Raw genomic sequence first — 19,859 nt, forward strand, 5'->3', positions numbered from 1 at the left:
GGTGCCCCCGCCATCTCGTGCCAACGTGCCCTTAAGCAAGGCACTGAACAACCACAATGCTCCGGGGGCGCTGTATTGTGGGTGACGTTATATGTGGATTTCGACAAAAGTGTCAAAACCAAATATCATATTATGCTATGGCACCTGAACAGGGCTTGTCAAATCAACTCGCCTTCAATGATGACACCTGATGTCAAAATGCAAACAGAAACAGTCGTCCATTTCATAACGATGGAGGTTTCATTCTCGTTTGTCATGAGATGTTGAACTCAATGCCTCTTTTGTGGCTGACTGCAATGAGAGTGAATTGAGTGACGCCCTGCTACTGCTTACAACCATGTGTCTGTCGTGCTAAATGTTCAGCTTGTATTTCCCCCGAGGATTATCACAGACAGAATTGCAAATGATGAAACAGATCTTCTCTTTCCTCCTCTCTCCTCTCCTCTCCTCTCCTGCCTCTCCTGCCTCTTCATCCTCTCCTCTCCTCTCCTCTCCTCTCTCCTCTCCTCTCCTCTCCTGCCTCTCCTGCCTCTTCATCTTCTCTTCTCCTCTCCTCTCTCCTCTCCTCTCTCCTCTCCTGCCTCTCATCCTCTCCCTCCTCCTCCTGCCTCTTCTCTCTCCTCTCCCTCCTCTTCTATCCTCTCCTCTGTCGTCCTCCCCTGCCTCTTCTCCTCCTCCTCTCCTCTTTCTCTCCTCTCCTCCCTCTCTCTCCTCTCCTCTTTCCTCTCTCTCCTCTTGTCCTCTCCTCTCCTCTTTCCTCCTCCTCTCTTCCTCTCCTCTCCTCTTTCCTCTCCTGCCTCTTCGTCCTCTCCTCTTTCCTCTCCTCCTCTTTGTCCTCTCCTCTTTCCTCTCCTCTCCTCTTTCCTCTCCTCCTCTTTGTCCTCTCCTCTTCGTCCTCTCCTGCCTCTTTGTCCTCTTCTCTCCTCTCTCCTCTCCTCTCCTCTTTCCTCTCCTGCCTCTTCATCCTCTTCTCTCCTCTCTCCTCTCCTCTCCTCTTTCCTCTCCTGCCTCTTCGTCCTCTCCTCTTTCCTCTCCTCTCTCCTCTCCTCTTTCCTCTCCTGCCTCTTCATCCTCTCCTCTCTTTCCTCTCCTGCCTTTTCATCCTCTCCTCTCCTCTTTCCTCTCCTGCCTCTTCATCATCTCCTCTCCTCTTTCCTCTCCTCTCCTCTCCTCTCCTCTCTTTCCTCTCCTGCCTTTTCATCCTCTCCTCTTTCCTCTCCTGCCTCTTCATCCTCTCCTCTCCTCTTTCCTCTCCTGCCTCTTCCTCCTCTCCTCTCCTCTTTCCTCTCCTCTCCTCTCCTCTCTTTCCTCTCCTGCCTTTTCATCCTCTCCTCTTTCCTATCCTGCCTCTTCTTCCTCTCCTCTCCTCTTTCCTCTCCTGCCTCTTCATCCTCTCCTCTCCTCTTTCCTCTCCTGCCTCTTCGTCCTCTCCTCTTTCCTCTCCTCTTTCCTCTCCTCTTTCCTCTCCTCTCCTCTTTCCTCTCCTCCTCTTTGTCCTCTCCTGCCTCTTCGTCCTCTCCTGCCTCTTCATCATCTCCTCTCCTCTTTCCTCTCCTCTTTCCTCTCCTCCTCTTCGTCCTCTCCTGCCTCTTCATCATCTCCTCTCCTCTTTCCTCTCCTCTTTCCTCTCCTCTCCTCTTTCCTCTCCTCCTCTTTGTCCTCTCCTGCCTCTTCGTCCTCTCCTCTTTCCTCTCCTCCTCTTCGTCCTCTCCTGCCTCTTCATCATCTCCTCTCCTCTTTCCTCTCCTCCTCTTCGTCCTCTCCTGCCTCTTCATCATCTCCTCTCCTCTTTCCTCTCCTGCCTCTTCGTCCTCTCCTCTCCTCTCCTCTTTCCTCTCCTGCCTCTTCATCCTCTCCTCTCCTCTTTCCTCTCCTGCCTCTTCGTCCTCTCCTCTTTCCTCTCCTGTCTCTTCGTCCTCTCCTCTTTCCTCTCCTCCTCTTTGTCCTCTCCTCTCCTCTTTCCTCTCCTCCTCTTTGTCCTCTCCTCTTCGTCCTCTCCTGCCTCTTCGTCCTCTCCTCTCCTCTTTCCTCTCCTGCCTCTTCATCCTCTCCTCTCCTCTTTCCTCTCCTGCCTCTTCATCCTCTCCTCTCCTCTTTCCTCTCCTGCCTCTTCGTCCTCTCCTCTCCTCTTTCCTCTCCTCCTCTTCGTCCTCTCCTCCTCTTCGTCCTCTCCTGCCTCTTCATCATCTCCTCTCCTCTTTCCTCTCCTGCCTCTTCATCATCTCCTCTCCTCTTTCCTCTCCTGTCTCTTCGTCCCCTCCTCTCCTCTTCCTCCATTTCCTCTCCTGTGTACGTTTGCCAGTTGTAGCTAAATGTAGCTCAATGCTGATTGGATGCTGGCGAAGAGGAAATGAATAGATTGAATACTAAATTTTTTCTTTTACACAAAAGTAACATTGTTCTATGATGATACAGTTGCTCTCCTCATATCCTCTCTTCTCCTTCTCTCCTTCTCTCCTCACCTCTCCTACTCTCCTCTCTCCTCTCGTCTCTTCTCTCCTTTCCTCTCTTGTCAACTCTCCTCTCCTCCCCCCCTCCTCTATCCTCTCCTCTCCTCTCGTCTCCTTACCTATTGTCTCCTTCTCTCCTCTCTTCTTTCCTCTCCTCTCCGCCCCTCTTCTCCTTTCCTCTCTTGTCAACTCTCCCATTCTGCAATCTGTTAATAAAGTTTTCAATCAATCAATCAATCAATCAATCAATCCTCTCCCCTTCTCTCACCCCCTCTCTTCTCTCCTGTCCTATCTCTTCTCTTGTCAACTCTCCTCTCCTCTTTCCTCTCCTCTCCACCTCTCTCTTCTCCTCTCCACCTCTCTCTTCTCCTCTCCACCTCTCTCTTCTCCTCTCCGCATCTCTCTTCTCCTCTCCTCTCCAAACCATTAAACTCTCCTGTGTCTTCTATTCACCTCTGATCTACATGTTACTGTGCTCTGGCATCACGTAGGCTCCTACACCGTCAGACGACCAGCCCAGTTTGGACACGGTGACCAGTGTGGATCAGCTGTTGGAACTACTGTACCCAGAATACAGTTTGCTCCAGCGCTGCTTGAGGAATAAGTCACAGCGAGCCTCTTCCTCCTCTTCTTCTTCCTCCTCCACCACCTCTTCATCCTCCTCCTCCTCTTCATCATCTCCTCTGCTCCACGGTGCCAATGATGACGATCTCTGGGGTCGACCGAGGGAGGTGGCTCTCTACAAGTCCGACGGGAGGTTTGAAGGTAATCATCATCATCATCATCATCATCATCAGCATCATCAGCATCATCATCATCGTTAAAACGCCCTTTAAATAATGAGCATCGTACAAGAATGCAATTAATGAATTCTTCATTTTGAAAAGGGACAGAGCAGTGAGGGGGCTTGAGGACGTGTGAAGGGCAATCGACGGATGCAGAACTGATATTCACATACTGTACATATGTATGAGGAGAGAGTGAGAGAAAAGAGGACAGAATCTACTGCTGGGTAAATAGTATAGAAGGAAAATGAAACCGAGAGAGGGGGGGGGTGAGAGACATAGGGGGTGGGTGGGGTGGAGGAAAGAGAGAGAGAGAGAGAGAGAGAGAGAGAGTGAAGAAAGAGGAGAAAAGCTGTTTATTTTCCTAAGCGTTAAGGAGGCCCCATCCTTCACTCTCTCATCAGTGGCCTCACAGCTCTGCTCTCGCCGTGTCGATTACAGACACAGTGCTGTACAGCGCCTCTGGCTGTGGTTCCGCACACTCTAAAAACAGTGGCCTTCATGTGGGGCTTAACGCAGCTTCCAAACGGCTATATTCCACGATTGACTATTAATTCAAGTGTCACACGTTCAAGGCGCCCCGGCCCGCTGTGTCGTTACAGTGGTGTAGAAAGACAACGGCAGGCAAGCCTGGCGAAGCTGGGCCCCATGCCACGATATATATATATATATATATATATATATATATTAGGGCTGTCAAAATTAATGCTTTAACTCTGGAGATTAATTTAAATGATTTAAAGCGTTACATTTTTTTTATCTAGATTAATCTATGGAGTGAACATTTTTCAATATAATCTAAGAAAGCGGTCTAGCTGAGTCAATGTTGATGGTTTTGTTTGTATTTCACAGGAGAGAAACTGTATTCAAAGAAAGCTATTAAAATAGTATTTGAATCTAAATATACTTTCTTTGTGTTGATTTGACATTAATTCCATGATTTTACTCAAGTGAATATCTGTTACAAGCTTCGGTTTTAAGTAGAAAAATGCTATTTTTAATCTAGATTAATTACAGAAAATTTTGAGATTAATTATTATTTTTATCTATTGACAGCACTAATATATATAAATATTATATATATAAAATTAAAGTTACTTCACAAACTTAATCTAATCTAATAAAATTGTCCACGAATCTAATTGTATTTAGGTTTGTATCAGAACTGGAACTGAACACTATGTTACACGTAGTAATAATAATACAGGATACACCCTACACCCTACATCCTAAATAGTATGGTGAAAATATCTTCAGTTGATGGTACTAAAGTACTATATTGATCCGTTTGAGGGTGCTTCCACATTATGCACCTTAAGAAAATGTTCTTTATTGCACTAGAAGTGGTTTTCCTATGCATTTTGAGTCAAATAACCATCATTTTGGACTGTGTTAAGCACCATTTCTTCTCAGAACTGTCGTTTACCTATACGATTGCGAGTCAAAGAACCACGATTCGGTGCCGTTAAGCACCATTGCTTCTCAGAGCTCTGCTGTCAAAAAGTGAATAATGACAACAGCTGAATGATGATTATACAGGCGATCAGGGGTGGGAAATATTTTCACTCAGTTGCTTGCTGTACATTTTAGGCCCGCGTGTACTACTTGAGAACTTCCAAATACGGGTTACTTCGAAGAGAAACGTGTTTACATTTTCAACGTTATCACTGACTGCACATACCATAGCGGTGCACTGTAGATACACGGATAGCTTCAGTGTGTACCTCGGCCATATTGAGATTAATCACTTAACCCCTGTGAGGCGATTTCAATGTTTACTAAAAAGAGAAATGATGAGACTCATTTTCTGCGAAGAACATGTAAAAGAAGTAAAGAACCCATTTTCATTGACTGCATTTATATTACATTATGTGGTGTCCGGGTCCACTAGAGTAGAAAGTGTGGAAATTGTAGGTGAAAACAAGTAAATATGGTAAAAACTAAACAAAAAGGTTCACGTGTTCCTTCACCGTCTGCCTCCACCTTGTTTTATTTATGTTGCACGATAAACACGATTTATTCCATTCATGTCTTGATTATAATGGATTGTTTTTATGTACAGGCATTTACAGGCATCAAACAATCATAACAAAACAAATAGCACTTTTATTGATGAATGTGATCTGGCAGAGAGGTAAATGGGAAACATTAACCACACTCCATCTCTAGACTGCTTGTAATTGAGTTAAAGTCAACATTTGTTAAAGTATTTTCACATGAATTATCGTGAGCATGGAAGCCATGTATTATGTGAAAGATGTGAACTATTCTCGTACCACCCAGTCTACGGCCTCCTGGGGCCTCAATGGAGTGCAGCGATAAGGCGCTTGACCTCTAACCCCTCAACTATTCAACAGCACAAACCATGTTGATTTAAAGGCTTCTACCATTCTGCCTCTTTCTCCATAACCTGGCGGCTCTCAGCCCATGGTTCCGGGTGGTTTCATGACCTCACCCCCCACCCCCCCCCCACCCACCCATCTCCATGGTGTCAATTGACTTTCAAGAGAGTATCTTTCAAACGGCTCGACAAATAAACGGTATCATTTTATGTTGGGATTGTATCGTTAAAGCAGCTTACAGAGAGAATTTTCAACAAAATATATCACGGTCATATTGGTGGTGATACTTTTGTCGGGCTGTCCCCGACTAGGGATTTGGATGGTCGACTATGATTGGCCAAAATGTGCCGTTAGTCGACTATTGGTCGACAATTTTTTTTATTTATTATTTCTTTTTTATCATTCCATTTGGGCTGTGGCGGGTGCTTAATGTCTGAAGGAGTCGACTGAAGGCTTCTTGTCCTCTGCAAAAGCATGCACACGCACACACACACACACACTCTCAATGCAAAATATCAACGCAGGTCAGACAATATCATACAAAGCTACGAAGCATTCTAATTAGAGTATGTATATGTGTGTGTGTTGTCAATGGTTGTCATGCATACAAAGGGCTCTACATTTGTAGGCATGATAGGATTGTGGATCTGATTGCAGACAATGTTAGTTCCACACTCGGGTCACCTGCAACAGTGCTGTATAAGCACACCAGTGTAAAGCCATATATGTTCAATCTGTGTAGTGACAATTCACTGTTCTCTGATATTTCAGCAAACACCCCCGATGTTGTTATTGTTAATGAGAATAACAGAGAGGTTCTCATCCTAGAAGTTGGCTGTACGTTTGACTAGAGTCTAGAGGAAGCCTTTACAACCAAAATGTTGAAGTATCAACTGTTAGAGCATACCATATCACAACTGGGCTACAACTGTAAACTTTTGGTCTTCATATTTGGAAGCCTGGGTCATGTTCATAAGTTGGGTGTTAGAGGCCTTCAGATGGCCGGTCTTCCGAAGAGAAGAGCCAAACAGTTAGCAAGATATTGCTCAGTGTCAGCTATTATTCGCAGCCACGCAATTTGGAGAAGACGCTGCTATCTGTACCCATGAGCTGTGTGTAGATTGTCAGGTTCATCATCCATGAGTGTAACTTTGGTTGCCATTGTCAATTTGGGCACGAATGTATCAGAATAAACAACAATGTACAAGTGCACTGATAATATGTGTGTCCTTTAAACATTGTCTTTATGTGGACATAAATAAAGATTCTAAATGTGTGTGTGGGTGCACACACTGGCCATATATATGTGTGTGTGTGTGTGCACACTGGCCATATGTGTGGCATGTTAAAGAATAGGTGACTATTATGTAACCTTATCAGGATCTGTGTCACAACCACTGACCCTGACGTGTGTGTGTGTGTGTGTGTGTGTGTGTGTGTGTGTGTGTGTGTGTGTGTGTGTGTGTGTGTGTGTGTGTGTGTGTGTGTGTGTGTGTGTGTGTGTGTGTGTGTGTGTGTGTGTGTGTGTGTGTGTGTGTGTGTGTGTGTGTGTGTGTGTGTGTGTGTGTGTGTGTGTGTGTGTGTGTGTGTGTGTGTGTGTGTGCGTGTGTGCGTGCGTGCGTGCGTGCGTGCGCGTGCGCAGTGGTCCTGGAGGAGATCCAGCGGACCATGTGTCGGCCCAGGGAGGTGTGTGTGGAGGTGTCTAAGGAGTACCAGGTGTCCACCAGTCAGTTCTACCTGCCCCAGTGTGTGGCGCTGCACCGCTGCGGGGGCTGCTGCAACAACGAGGCTCTCTACTGCACCAACACCAGCCACACGCTCACCAACAAGACGGTGAGTGTCGCACGCGCTGTCCCCGACTAAGGATTTGGATGGTCGACTATGATTGGCCAGAATTTGACGTTAGTCGACTATTGATCGACAAAAAATAAATAAATATATATATATATATATATATATATATATATATATATATATATATATATATATATATATATATATATATATATATATATATATATATATATATATATATATATATAATATATAAAAAAAAATTATCATTCCATTTGGGCTGTGGGGGGGCGCTTAATGTCTGAAGGAGTCGACTGAAGGCTTCTTGTCCTCTCTGCAAAAGCATGCAATTGGTCTGTGTGTTCATTAGACGGGTGAAATCCTCTTTCAGTGCCTCTGTGCCTGTTTTCGTAGGCAGTTAGCCTCATTAGCGTGTCATTTATCCAATCAGGTGCCTTCCACGTGGGGAAATGGGAAGTAGGGAGGGGTTACATGCACACAACATGTAAAGGACAACGTTCATTTTGGACCTGCCAACATTTAAATGATAAATTCTTTAATCAATAATTATTTGGGGGGGGGGGGCAATACTTGTATTCTGCACCTTTCTAAAAGTTCTGTGAATGTATTTAAAAAATAAATAAATGATTACTCTACACATAAACATTTTATCTATAGCACCTTTAACATCTAATAACTTAAACGGTTGTTTTCATTAAAGGCAGAACCTGTAATGCCGTCAAATATATCTGCGTTGGAGTTTAGTAACTTATTATACTGTGAGTTTCTCCAGACCTCTCTTGGTAGAACCTGAGGTGTGGCCAGCATGCAGTAACAAACTCTCGCCCCTATACCCACTGAACACCAGCCCACAAACACTCCGACCAAAACAAAAAAGATTTAAACAAAGTGCAATACCAATCAGGGCTCCTTCGCCTAGAGGTCGCTGTTTGATGAGGTTATGGAAATTATTATACGTTTTTATCCTATTACATCATTTGTACAGCTTACTGGACCTATTAGTTCATAGCTCTGTTTAAATACATATTCTCTGTACAGCCTTGACTAGTTAATATAGTTAACTAGTATACAGCTCAGACACTAGGGCAACAGTGTTCTTAAAACAACAGCCAAGGCCCAGGACGGCGTGACTTAGATATGACATCTGGCCTCGTCTCCAGTCTTGTGTCAGACACGACAAAACCCCTAAACCCACCATTTGTTTAACTTTGTTCATCTTTGTTTTCATTTGTCATTCCCAGCTGGTATTTAATTGTAAGTCTGACCAGAGCTCGCTGTCACTGTCTGGTCAGACGCTTGTGTTACACTTGTCTCTGATTGTAAACTGAGGATACTTTTCTGCGGCCACAGAAATACAACGATGTTCTTTTTATACAATTTGACTCATCTGAATTTCTACAGTTCACTGTTATTTAAAATATTTCCACAACAATGGCATCACAGATTCTGCCTTTTATAGATGCACTAAGACACAGCTGTAGACATAACTTTGTATGATTATTACATGAAGTAAGCGTGTAATGTGTCGAGCTGGCGATGACGACGGCGCGTCGGCCGGACCGCAAAATGATATGGTTGAGTACAACCACACACACACACACACACACACACACACACACACACACACACACACACACACACACACACTCACACACTCACACTCACACACTCACACTCACACTCACACTCACACTCACACTCACACTCACACTCACACACATCCCTCTCCATCTCTCTCCGTCAGTTGGTGGAAGTGTCCCGGGTCAGAATGGATCGTTCCGTTGTCATGGTGACGTTCGTTAACCACACCTCCTGCGAGTGCCTGTCCAAGAGACCGTTGCACTCAATCATACGAAGAGCCACAGCAGAACACCCGTGAGTGTGTGTGTGTGTGTGTGTGTGTGTGTGTGTGTGTGTGTGTGTGTGTGTGTGTGTGTGTGTGTGTGTAACCAGACCACACAATCAGGCGAGAATCCATCTCGTCAGGCTTCAAGATCTGCACTTGTGCCTGAACCACACAAGTCGTGTCCTTTGAGGAACTGCTGTGGGCGTGGCTTAGGTGTAACGACAGTGGTGGGCATGGCTTAGGTGTAACAACAGTGGTGGGTGTGGCTTAGGTGTAACGACAGTGGTGCCATGGGCGTGGCTTAGGTGTAACGACAGTGGTGGGTGTTGCTTAGGTGTAACAACAGTGGTGTGCCGTGGGCGTGGCTTAGGTGTAACTACAGTGGTGTGCCATGGGCGTGGCTTAGGTGTAACTACAGTGGTGGGCGTGGCTTAGGTGTAACAACAGTGGTGGGCGTGGCTTAGGTGTAACAACAGTGGTGGGCGTGGCTTAGGTGTAACAACAGTGGTGGGCGTGGCTTAGGTGTAACGACAGTGGTGGGCGTGGCTTAGGTGTAACGGCAGTGGTGTGCTGTGGGCGTGGCTTAGGTGTAACGACAGTGGTGGGCGTGGCTTAGGTGTAACGGCAGTGGTGGGCGTGGCTTAGGTGTAACAACAGTGGTGTGCCGTGGGCGTGGCTTAGGTGTAATGACAGTGGTGGGCGTGGCTTAGGTGTAACGACAGTGGTGGGCGTGGCTTAGCTGTAACAACAGTGGTGGGTGTGGCTTAGGTGTAACAACAGTGGTGGGCGTGGCTTAGGTGTAACGACAGTGGTGTGCTGTGGGCGTGGCTTAGGTGTAACGCCAGTGGTGGGCGTGGCTTAGGTGTAACGACAGTGGTGGGCGTGGCTTAGGTGTAACGACAGTGGTGTGCCGTGGGCGTGGCTTAGGTGTAACGACAGTGGTGGGCGTGGCTTAGGTGTAACGACAGTGGTGGGCGTGGCTTAGGTGTAACAACAGTGGTGTGCCGTGGGCGTGGCTTAGGTGTAATGACAGTGGTGGGCGTGGCTTAGGTGTAACGACAGTGGTGGGCGTGGCTTAGGTGTAACAACTGGTGTGCTGTGGGCGTGGCTTAGCTGTAACAGCAGTGGTGGGCGTGGCTTAGGTGTAATGACAGTGGTGGGCGTGGCTTAGGTGTAACAACAGTGGTGCCGTGGGCGTGGCTTAGGTGTAACGACAGTGGTGGGTGTGGCTTAGGTGTAACAACAGTGGTGGGCGTGGCTTAGGTGTAACGACAGTGGTGGGCGTGGCTTAGGTGTAACGACAGTGGTGGGCGTGGCTTAGGTGTAACGACAGTGGTGTGCCGTGGGCGTGGCTTAGGTGTAATGACAGTTGTGGGCGTGGCTTATGTGTAATGACAGTGGTGTGCTGTGGGCGTGGCTTAGGTGTAACGACAGTGGTGGGCGTGGCTTAGGTGTAACGACAGTTGTGTGTGTGTGTGTGTGTGTGTGTGTGTGCATTACAAATGTATTGATGTGTGTCCATACATGCATGTGTGTGATACATTTGCCATGTATTTACTGTATGCCTATGTGTGTGTGGTTTTGCAGGTGCCCTCTCCCCGGCGTTCCCTGTTCTCCAGGACTATTATGGGATGCAGCCAATTGTCTGTGTGTCCCTATTGACAGCAGCAACGACTCTGAGCTGGGTGAGCCGATATGAAAATTCTTGACCGATACCGATTGTTCAAATAACACAATCGACCGATACCGATATTTTGTAAAAATGTTTGCCCTGTTCTCTCTCTCTTACGTAGTACTGTATATTTGTATGTCCCTAAATGTTTTGATGAATTGAAAATGGAGGACCCTTGTGTAAACAAGCCGAAAGTCTTTTTCTGGTCTTCATCCTCTTAGCAGTTGTTGTTGTATTGAGCCGTACTGTATTGTACCCATTCTGCAATCTGTTAATAAAGTTTTCAATCAATCAGACAAATGTATAGAAAAGCTTTTATAACATTCTTTCATAACAAAAAAATATATATCATTGTTTAAGAAAATGCTCTAGCCCTATGCTTGACTATTATTTTAGGCATGGCACAACAAATAAAATAATAATAATAATAAAATGAATAAATAAAATATTAAATAAATAAATAGGCTACACGTCTCTTTGTGTTACAAATTGTGCTCACGGATATGAACATAGGCCTCTTTACTTGTTCTTAAAAAAAGGAAACATCAAGAAACATGTTTATGGTATTCCATAACATGAATATTCTGCCGCACGAATTCTAGGTGTTAATGAAGCCAGCATAGCAATCTGGTTAGAAGTGGTGGAGAGGATAAAGCATTATATGAACTTTTAATCCTTGGTATCAAGCGAAATAATGGATGTATTCAAGGGGGGTCCGGTGGGGGAGGGAAGAACGAGCAAGAGCATTTATGTGTTGTATTGTATTGTAATTAATCTGTGTATATCTTTAATCTTTAATCTACATCTATTTTAATAAAAAAAAACGGGCTGTCATGATTGTTAGTATTATGTCGGTAATAGCCCTGTGATTTATAGTGGATTTCTACTGTAAATGTTTGTATGTCATGTCAAAAATTTAAATTAAAAAGAAATTGTTCACAAAAAAAATGTAATTAATATTCTGTAACATGAGATTCAGCGCTCAACAACATAACATACCTTGCCTTGCTTACAGTATGTAACGGGTGTGGCAAGCGCAAGGAGTATAGCCAATCTCAAACGGGCGATTAGAGTGTCTTTCGCTCATAACACGTACAGTATCCTACTTATTGCCATATTGGTGGCTTGTAGCATCGGTTTAGTGCCGTAGCGCAGTATTTGCACTAATGCACTGCAAGTACTGTATGATACATTGCCTAGTCTAACCAGCGCGAGCTGTTTATGTTGTTGTGCAAGCTGTTTGTCGAGAGGTTGTTCTCCCTCATGACCTGTGAAGAGTGAAATTCAATTATTTTATTATTTTATAAATATGCTCTTGCAGAACTTAAAGGGGACATGCATTATAAATGGCTTTTTTTCAGTATTTACCATTGTTTTATAGCAATAGGGGTTGGTATCAATGTGGTCTGTGTCTCTAATTATCACATTGACTCATCAGTCTAGTCTCGAGTTCACGAGATCTTCCCTCACTCAACTAAGCCGTTCTGATTTGACGGTATTCCTGACGTGAATAGGGTACTGATCCGCCCCCTCTATGGTTGTAGTGCATAGTGTAACCCGACACTTCCTCAAACAGGTTTTGACAGGCAGAGAACGAGCGAGAGGGAGAGAGAGAGATAGAGAGGGAGAGAGAGAGAGGGACCGGCGGGAGTCGCGGGGACCGTGCTGAAGTGTGTGTAAATGTGTGTGCGCCATCTCACTCCCTCGTCGGGGACACACACACACAAACTTGACTGCGTGTGTGTCGGGGACGCATCTCTCCTCTCTCTCTCCCTCGTCGGAGCATTACACACAAACTTGACTGCGTGTGCGTCTGGGACGCATCTCTCCCCTCTCTCTCTCTCTCTCTCTCTCTCTCTCTATCTCTCTCTCTCTCCCTCTCTCTCTCTCTCGCTTGCTCATTCTCTCTCTCGCTCTCTCTCGTATGTATCACGCTGTGTGGGTGACTGTCACTGAAAGCGCTTATGGGCGGAGCCCATCCAATAACAGCCTGAAATCCTGAGGATGGAAAATTATGCTTTTGAGTACTCCATTAGAAATATAAAACAATGACGTTTTTTTTTTTTTTTAAATAAACCTTACAGATGTGTTCAATAGACTCACAGGAATTGTGTAAAGTTGCCCAAATAGTGCAAGGAATGTCCCCTTTAATAAGGCTCGACTTGAAGCTGCACGGTCCAGTAATAAAATAGATTCCTCAAGCACTAACAGCCTGTAAGTGCACTATGGTGCTCTCCGTGGTGCTGAAACCTTCGGTGGCGCATTTCGAGCGTTCGGACTACGCTATGTCTTCAAAAATCGACAAATAGGCACAGCATAATTTGGCACGTGAACGTTTTTTAAGTGCATACAACATTTTAGAGTGGCTTCGCTACAGCACGGCCATTTTAAACCGAGTGAGGAATTTCAGAATAATAGTGCATCGGGGGGCGGCTGGGTGGCGCAGCGGGCAAGGCGCTCGTCACCAACGCAGGAGATACTGGTATCGAGCCCAGCTCTCGGCGTTGCTTCCGGCTTGGCCGGCCGTCGTACTAACACAATTGGCAGTGTTAGAGGGTGGGAAAGCCGGTGGGTGGGTCCTGGTCATTGTAAACAGCGACTCCTACAGTTCGGTCGGGGCGCCTGCTCAGCGAGGATAGGATCTAAGGGGGGTAGTGTGATCCTTCCACACGTTACACTCTCCCGGGTGAGAGTCCGCGCTGCCAGGTGAACAGAAGCAGTTGATTGGCTACACTTGTGTCGGAGGAAGCATGTGATAGTCTCCACTCTCCCAGACCGACTGTAGGGGGTAGAGTGCGCAACGACCAGGAAGGGGATTGGGAATTGGCATAACGACTAACATTGGGATGGGAGAAAAAAGGAGGGGGAAAAGATCAATAAATTTTTTTTTTTATAATAATAGTGCATCACTTCTCAATCAAGCACAGCACAGATATATAGCCTATATATTTAACATTGCAACAAAGGAAGAAAAGGTTGTAGAATACACCTGTATTCAAGAACTGAGAAATGAATAGAATACATAGCGTTTCCTTCTCATGTCATTTTAGCCTACTTCTTAATAAGAAAAAGCGGCATGTTTTTCTTTATAAAGAGAAGCATCTCGGCTTTGTCGCAGCTCAGTCTGTTTCTCTTCTCATCTATAACATGTTGCAGGTGCATGGGACAGATGGGTATCTGCGTGCCGTCTGTGCCAGTACAGCGACAGGGCCACTGATTATTGCTCCAATATCCAAGTGCACTCTCATTTCTGGGAATTTTACAGAGGGAATCATGTCGGCAGCCGATGCCTCAGATGCGCTAATTTCTCTAGTCAATTGTTCAAATGGATAGAGAAGTGTGAGGACATTTTCAACTAATCCCCACTGGTGCGCATTGAGAGTTGCGGGGAGGTCATAATCTATGGAATATGCAGCGACTGTGCGCTTCTGTTCTAGAAGGCTTTCCAGGGTATAAAAAGTACTGTTCCAGTGCGTGGACCAGATTGACGCAACACAAATTGACGGATAATTATCGGCCACTGCCATCGGTAAATTTGATCTTATCGGCCGATAAGCCGATTGCAGTCAACAAGGCAAATAATCGGCCGATACCGATACTCGACTGATATATCGGTGCACCCCTATTCAAAACAGTAATGCAAGAAGTTTGGAAAAATAAGAAGGGAAATACATAAAAAAAAATAATGACGAGGCTTCCAAAAAGCTGATTAAATGAGTCTGTCTGTGTGTCTCTCAGAGCCCCTGGAGTCGGGCCTGCTGGCGCTGTGTGGGCCCAACAGGGTTCTGGACGAGTCCAGCTGTGAGTGTGTGTGTCGCAACGGGCTGACGGAGGCTAGCTGTGACCCCGGCTGGAGGCTGGACCACGACACCTGTGAGCACTTTGTTAAACCTGTTGCAAAAATCATTTCAACGTGTATTTCAATATTATATTGTGTATTATTATTATTGAAAATCAAGAACATAATTATATTAAGCATGTATAATCAGTATTATGTATAATGTAGTTGTCTAAATGAAAATGTGAAAAGAATATAGGCTGGAGAGTGTTAGTTGCTTTGATCATTTGTGGGGCGGCGTGGCTCAGGGGTAGAGCGGGTCGTCCAATGATCGAAGGGTTGGTGGTTCGAATCCCGCTCAAGCCCATGTCCATCCCACTGCCGTTGTGTCCTTGGGCAAGACACTTAACCTACTTGCCTCGTATGAATGTGTATGCATGTGAATGAATGTTGGTGGTGGTCGGAGGGGCCGTAGGCGATGATTATTCGCCACGCTTCCGTGAGTCTGCCTCAGGGCAGCTCTGGCTGCAATTGTAGCTTACCACCACCGGTATCACTGTGTATGAATGAAGAATGGACTCTGTAAGCGCTCTGGTGTCATGAAGAGCGCTATATAAATCCAATCCATTATTATTATTATCATAATAATAATAATATTCATAATAATAACCCAGACGAATTTGCATATCATATTTTATTTATATATTACAGTATAATTTGGGCCATCACACTGGGATATCTTTTAATTGCATAATATATATATACATTTGTTTATTAATGATTTGACATAATGTAGGTGTAATATTTAGTGTTTATTAATAACATAATATACTGTATATGGTAACAATTAACTCATTCAGCGCCAGTCACGAGAAAAGTCGGGTTAACTCGCCAAACGGTCAGCGCCAATCACGAGAAAACTCGGGTTTTAATCGTTATTTCTTTTATTAGTTATATCCATACATTTTTCATCCATCCAGCCTGATGTTATCATTGGGAATGGGTCTGAGCTCGCAAAAGGGCAAATACCGCCGCCTACGCCTTCCAGCCGGTATTGCACTCCATTAGAAATGGTGTAGTTTATTTTCTGGGCCGATCTGAGCCGTGCGGGCGGGGTTTAAATACTCCGGCAGGAGTAGCGTTTACAACTATACATCTGCGATGCTGCCCCCCCCCACCCCCCCCCCCCCCCCCTTCATATACAATGCTGGACAATGGGGACGGACCTCCACGAGCAGTATTTGGAATGGCGATTAGATAATTGGATTTTTCTTTTTTGCATTACATCAGAGACCAGGTAAGGACTCTATATATCCAATCTTGCGTTGATCTGATATTTCTTTCTACCGCGATCGAAGCTGTGTGTGTGGAATGTGTTGTGCTTTTCACCATTGGCTGCGGTGGGGGTGGGGGCGAGCGCCCCGCTATGAGGGCCATTTCATGTATGCACAAGGAGACATAATAATGATAATCTAGCATTGATTTCAGGAAGATTAGATAATCAGGCGAAAAATTACAACGTGATAAGTGTATTCCACTAAAACGCTATTATCGCGTCTTTTCCTGGGATTACTAAGAATCACCAAAACTATACTCATATTCAAAACGGTATAAAACGGAAATGTACGGATGAAAAAACTATCTATTTTGTGCATGTTGACTGGAAGCAACTCACTGACAATCGACGGGTGTATTAGACCCATAGCTATAATATAAGATATATTTTAAGCACTCACAAATTTCGCAGTCTCCCCATTGATTAAATCGATGGCGTTCTAGCACCCCATGGCGCCCCGACCCCTGGCGCTGATTGAGTTAATATTCATACGCCTGTAATATAAACTAACGTGGATTCTGTTGAGCTCACCTCCTCCTGCTCATCTTTCTTCTCTCCTCTCCTTTCTTCTCTTTCATTCTTCTCTCCATTTCCTCTTTGTGTTTATCACTAGGTCATGTGTGATTATTAGATCCACAAAGAATGACTTAATCTACTGTTGCACATTATTGTGAGTCACTCCGGAAAAACTCAGCTAAATACCTGTCTCTCTTCTCCTCTCCTGTCCTCTCCTTCCCTCTCTTCTCCTCTCCCCTCACCTCCGCTTCTCTCCTCTCCTCTCTTCTCCTCTCCTTCTATTCTCCTCTCCCCTCCTCTCCTCTCTCCTCCTCTCTTCTCTTCCCCTCTCCCCCTCTCCTCCTCTCTCCTATATCCCCTCCTCTCTCCTCCTCTCCTCTCTCTTCTCTCGTCTCCTCTCCTCCTCTCTTCTCTTCTCCTCTTCTCTCCTCTCCTCTCTCCTCTATCTCCTCTCATCTCCTCGTCTCCTCTCCTCCTCTCTTCTCTTCTCCTCTCCTCTCTCCTCTATCTCCTCTCATCTCCTCTCCTCTCCTCTACTCTCTCCTCTCCCCTCTCCTCCTCTCCTCTCTCCTCGCCTCTCCTCTCTCCTCCTCTCCTCTCCTCTCCTCTCCTCTCCTCTCCTCTCCTCTCCTCTCCTCTCCTCTCCTCTCCTCTCCTCTCCTCTCCTCTCCTCTCCTCTCTTCTCCTCGTCTCCTCTCCTCTCCTCTCCTCTCCTCTCCTCTCCTCTCCTCTCCTCTCCTAGGTGAATGCCAGTGTGAGGGTCAGGGTGAGGGGACGTGGTGCCCGTCTGGCCAGCGTTGGGACGTGGAGCTGTGTGGCTGTGTGTGTGAGGCTCAGTGTCCCGGCAGCCAGCCCCTCAACCCAGACACCTGTCTATGCCAGTGCAGGGAGAGTCCGCAGAGCTGTCTGCGCCAAGGCAAGAGATTCAACCAAAACACCTGCAGGTAAGAGATTCAACCCTAGTGCCCTCTGGTAAGAGATTCAACCCTAGTGTCTGGTAAGAGATTCAAACCTAGTGCCCTCTGGTAAGAGATTTAACCCTAGTGCCCTCTGGTAAGATATTTAACCCTGGTACCTGCACTATAAGAGATTCAAGTCCCCTGGCAGGCAGTACCCATTTCACACCAGAGCAGTGACCTGTGAAATCCGCGGGTCGACTGTCTGTCAGTGTTAAAAGGGTCGCCCCGCGTAATATGACCCCAGCAGAAATGACACGCATCCAGATCACGGTTGGGAGGCGCTAAATAAAAGCACCTTTCCGAGTCCACAGAAGACACCTGGAGCGACATGTTGTGTGATTACAGCAGCGCATTATAAAGCAGGTCATCCTCATCATCTGTGTCTCCATACATATGTATTTATTGCGCTAAATTACTTACTTACTTACTTACTTACTTACTTACTTACTTACTTACTTACTTACTTACTTTGTTCTGCCTGCAACCAGATTATGTTACAGCACGCTGCTGTTCATTATTATGCCTGTGGATTGCACATTCTTGCATTCCTGCTTCGCATTTGCACGCTGCCTTGTTAAAGTCCTCCATAATTTCCACCTTTATTTCCTGTCTGTCTGTCTGTCTGTCTGTCTGTCTGTCTGTCTGTCTGTCTGTCTGTCTGTCTGTCTGTCTGTCTGTCTGTCTGTCTGTCTGTCTGTCTGTCTGTCTGTCTGTCTGTGTCAGAGGCCGTTCCCATGACCTTCTATGGACAACATCGGCCCAGTCTGTTCTCAGCTGTGTGTTGTGTGTGTGTGTTGGAGGTTGTGGTGGTGGTGGGGGGGGGGGGGGGTGCATGTTTCCAGAGCCTGCCTGTGAGAGATCATGCTTCCTCTGACCCTGTAGAGAAAAGGAGAGCGACAGAGATCGGGGGAGGAGGGAGGGAGGGAGGGAGAGAGCTTGGGAACTGTACAAGTGCACATAGCTAGCAGGCAGACGGGCAAACAAACGCAGACAGACGGACAGATAAGAGTGTTCTATAGCGTAGGCCTATAGATCTGAGCCAAGTTCTTAATGTATTTTATATGGCCATGTGACGCAAACCACTGATCTTGGATCAGTATCACCTATTACTAGAGCTTGTCTCGACCCTGGCTCGTGAGCGCAGAGTTTGATTTATTTTGGCACAGAGAGTGGGCATTTCCTCTTGAACGACGAGGTCACACAAAACATCTCCACTACGTGAAATACCAAAAAGCCTCCCGTCCACTGGCATGCACTGACGTTCCCAAGGGCAGAAGCAAGAAAATAGGTCAAACGTTTTTTATAAAAAGGGCACTTTCTTTAAAAAGGAGTTCCGTAATACATAGGGGGGGGGGGTGGCCTGGGGGACAGGGGGCCTGGGGGAGGACAGGGGGCCTGGGGGGGGGACAGGGGGCCTGGGGGAGGACAGGGGGCCTGGGAACGGTCTTCTGGTGGTCCCTAGGAGTGCCGTTAAATACAGAACCCCCGGCCCCCTGAGTTCCTCTGACGTGACCTTTCAGAGAGTGCATTTTTTTCAAACTTTTTAGGGCACCCCCCCCTTCAGCCAGGGCACCCCCCTTCAGCCAGGGCACCCCCCTTCAGCCAGGGGACCCCCCTTCAGCCAGGGCACCCCCCTTCAGCCAGGGGACCCCCCTTCAGCCAGGAGACCCCCCTTCAGCCAGGGCACCCCCCTTCAGCCAGGGCACCCCCCTTCAGCCAGGGGACCCCCCTTCAGCCAGGGCACCCCCCTTCAGCCAGGGCACCCCCCTTCAGCCAGGGCACCCCCCTTCAGCCAGGGGACCCCCCTTCAGCCAGGGGACCCCCCTTCAGCCAGGGGACCCCCCTTCAGCCAGGGGACAGACGCCAGCAATGTGAAGCGTGGCATTTTATTTAGATTCATCTCGACCTGAGAAAGAACACTCCCGATACCAGAGACCCCCGCGCCCTCGTCCAGAGCCCACGCCACTGGTCTGAGGTCAGCTTTAGTCTCCTGACCCTGAGCACATCGCTGATCTGAGGTCAGCTTTACCCTCCTAACCCTGACCCTCAGTACACTACTGCTAACACTAAGTACACTACTGCTAACACTAAGTACACTACTGCTAACACTAAGTAGACTAAGTAGTACTGCTCCCACCTAAGGCCGTCTGCATCTCCTAATCCTGAGCACACCACTGCTGCCCGCGTTCCTGGCTCCAAGGAGCACAGCTAATTGATTAATTAAAGCTGATTGCTTGTGTCCCCTCCTGTTATTTTATTACAACCTTGAGCACGCGTCATTTTAATCCGGCGTGACTCCCGTCACGACCGCCGACTTTTACGAATCAAAAAGAAAAGTTTAAGTTGCATTATTTATTTTT

At 46.4% G+C, this 19,859-nt stretch overlaps 1 protein-coding gene across 1 annotated transcript in view; it reads left to right on the plus strand.

Annotated features, from left to right (window-relative positions):
- Window positions 1-19,859, plus strand: part of vegfc (vascular endothelial growth factor c) — a 62,223-nt gene that overhangs the window by 36,661 nt on the left and 5,703 nt on the right. Inside the window, exons 2-7 of the mRNA XM_084318507.1 lie at window positions 2,942-3,215; window positions 7,220-7,410; window positions 9,137-9,267; window positions 10,826-10,923; window positions 14,649-14,783; window positions 17,283-17,484. Coding sequence (XP_084174633.1) covers window positions 2,942-3,215; window positions 7,220-7,410; window positions 9,137-9,267; window positions 10,826-10,923; window positions 14,649-14,783; window positions 17,283-17,484 — 1,031 coding nt within the window. The remainder of the gene's footprint in view (window positions 1-2,941; window positions 3,216-7,219; window positions 7,411-9,136; window positions 9,268-10,825; window positions 10,924-14,648; window positions 14,784-17,282; window positions 17,485-19,859) is intronic.

This window comes from Notolepis coatsorum (assembly GCF_963971535.1).
Source record: "Notolepis coatsorum genome assembly, chromosome: 1".
Taxonomy (NCBI): Eukaryota; Metazoa; Chordata; class Actinopteri; order Aulopiformes; family Paralepididae; genus Notolepis; species Notolepis coatsorum.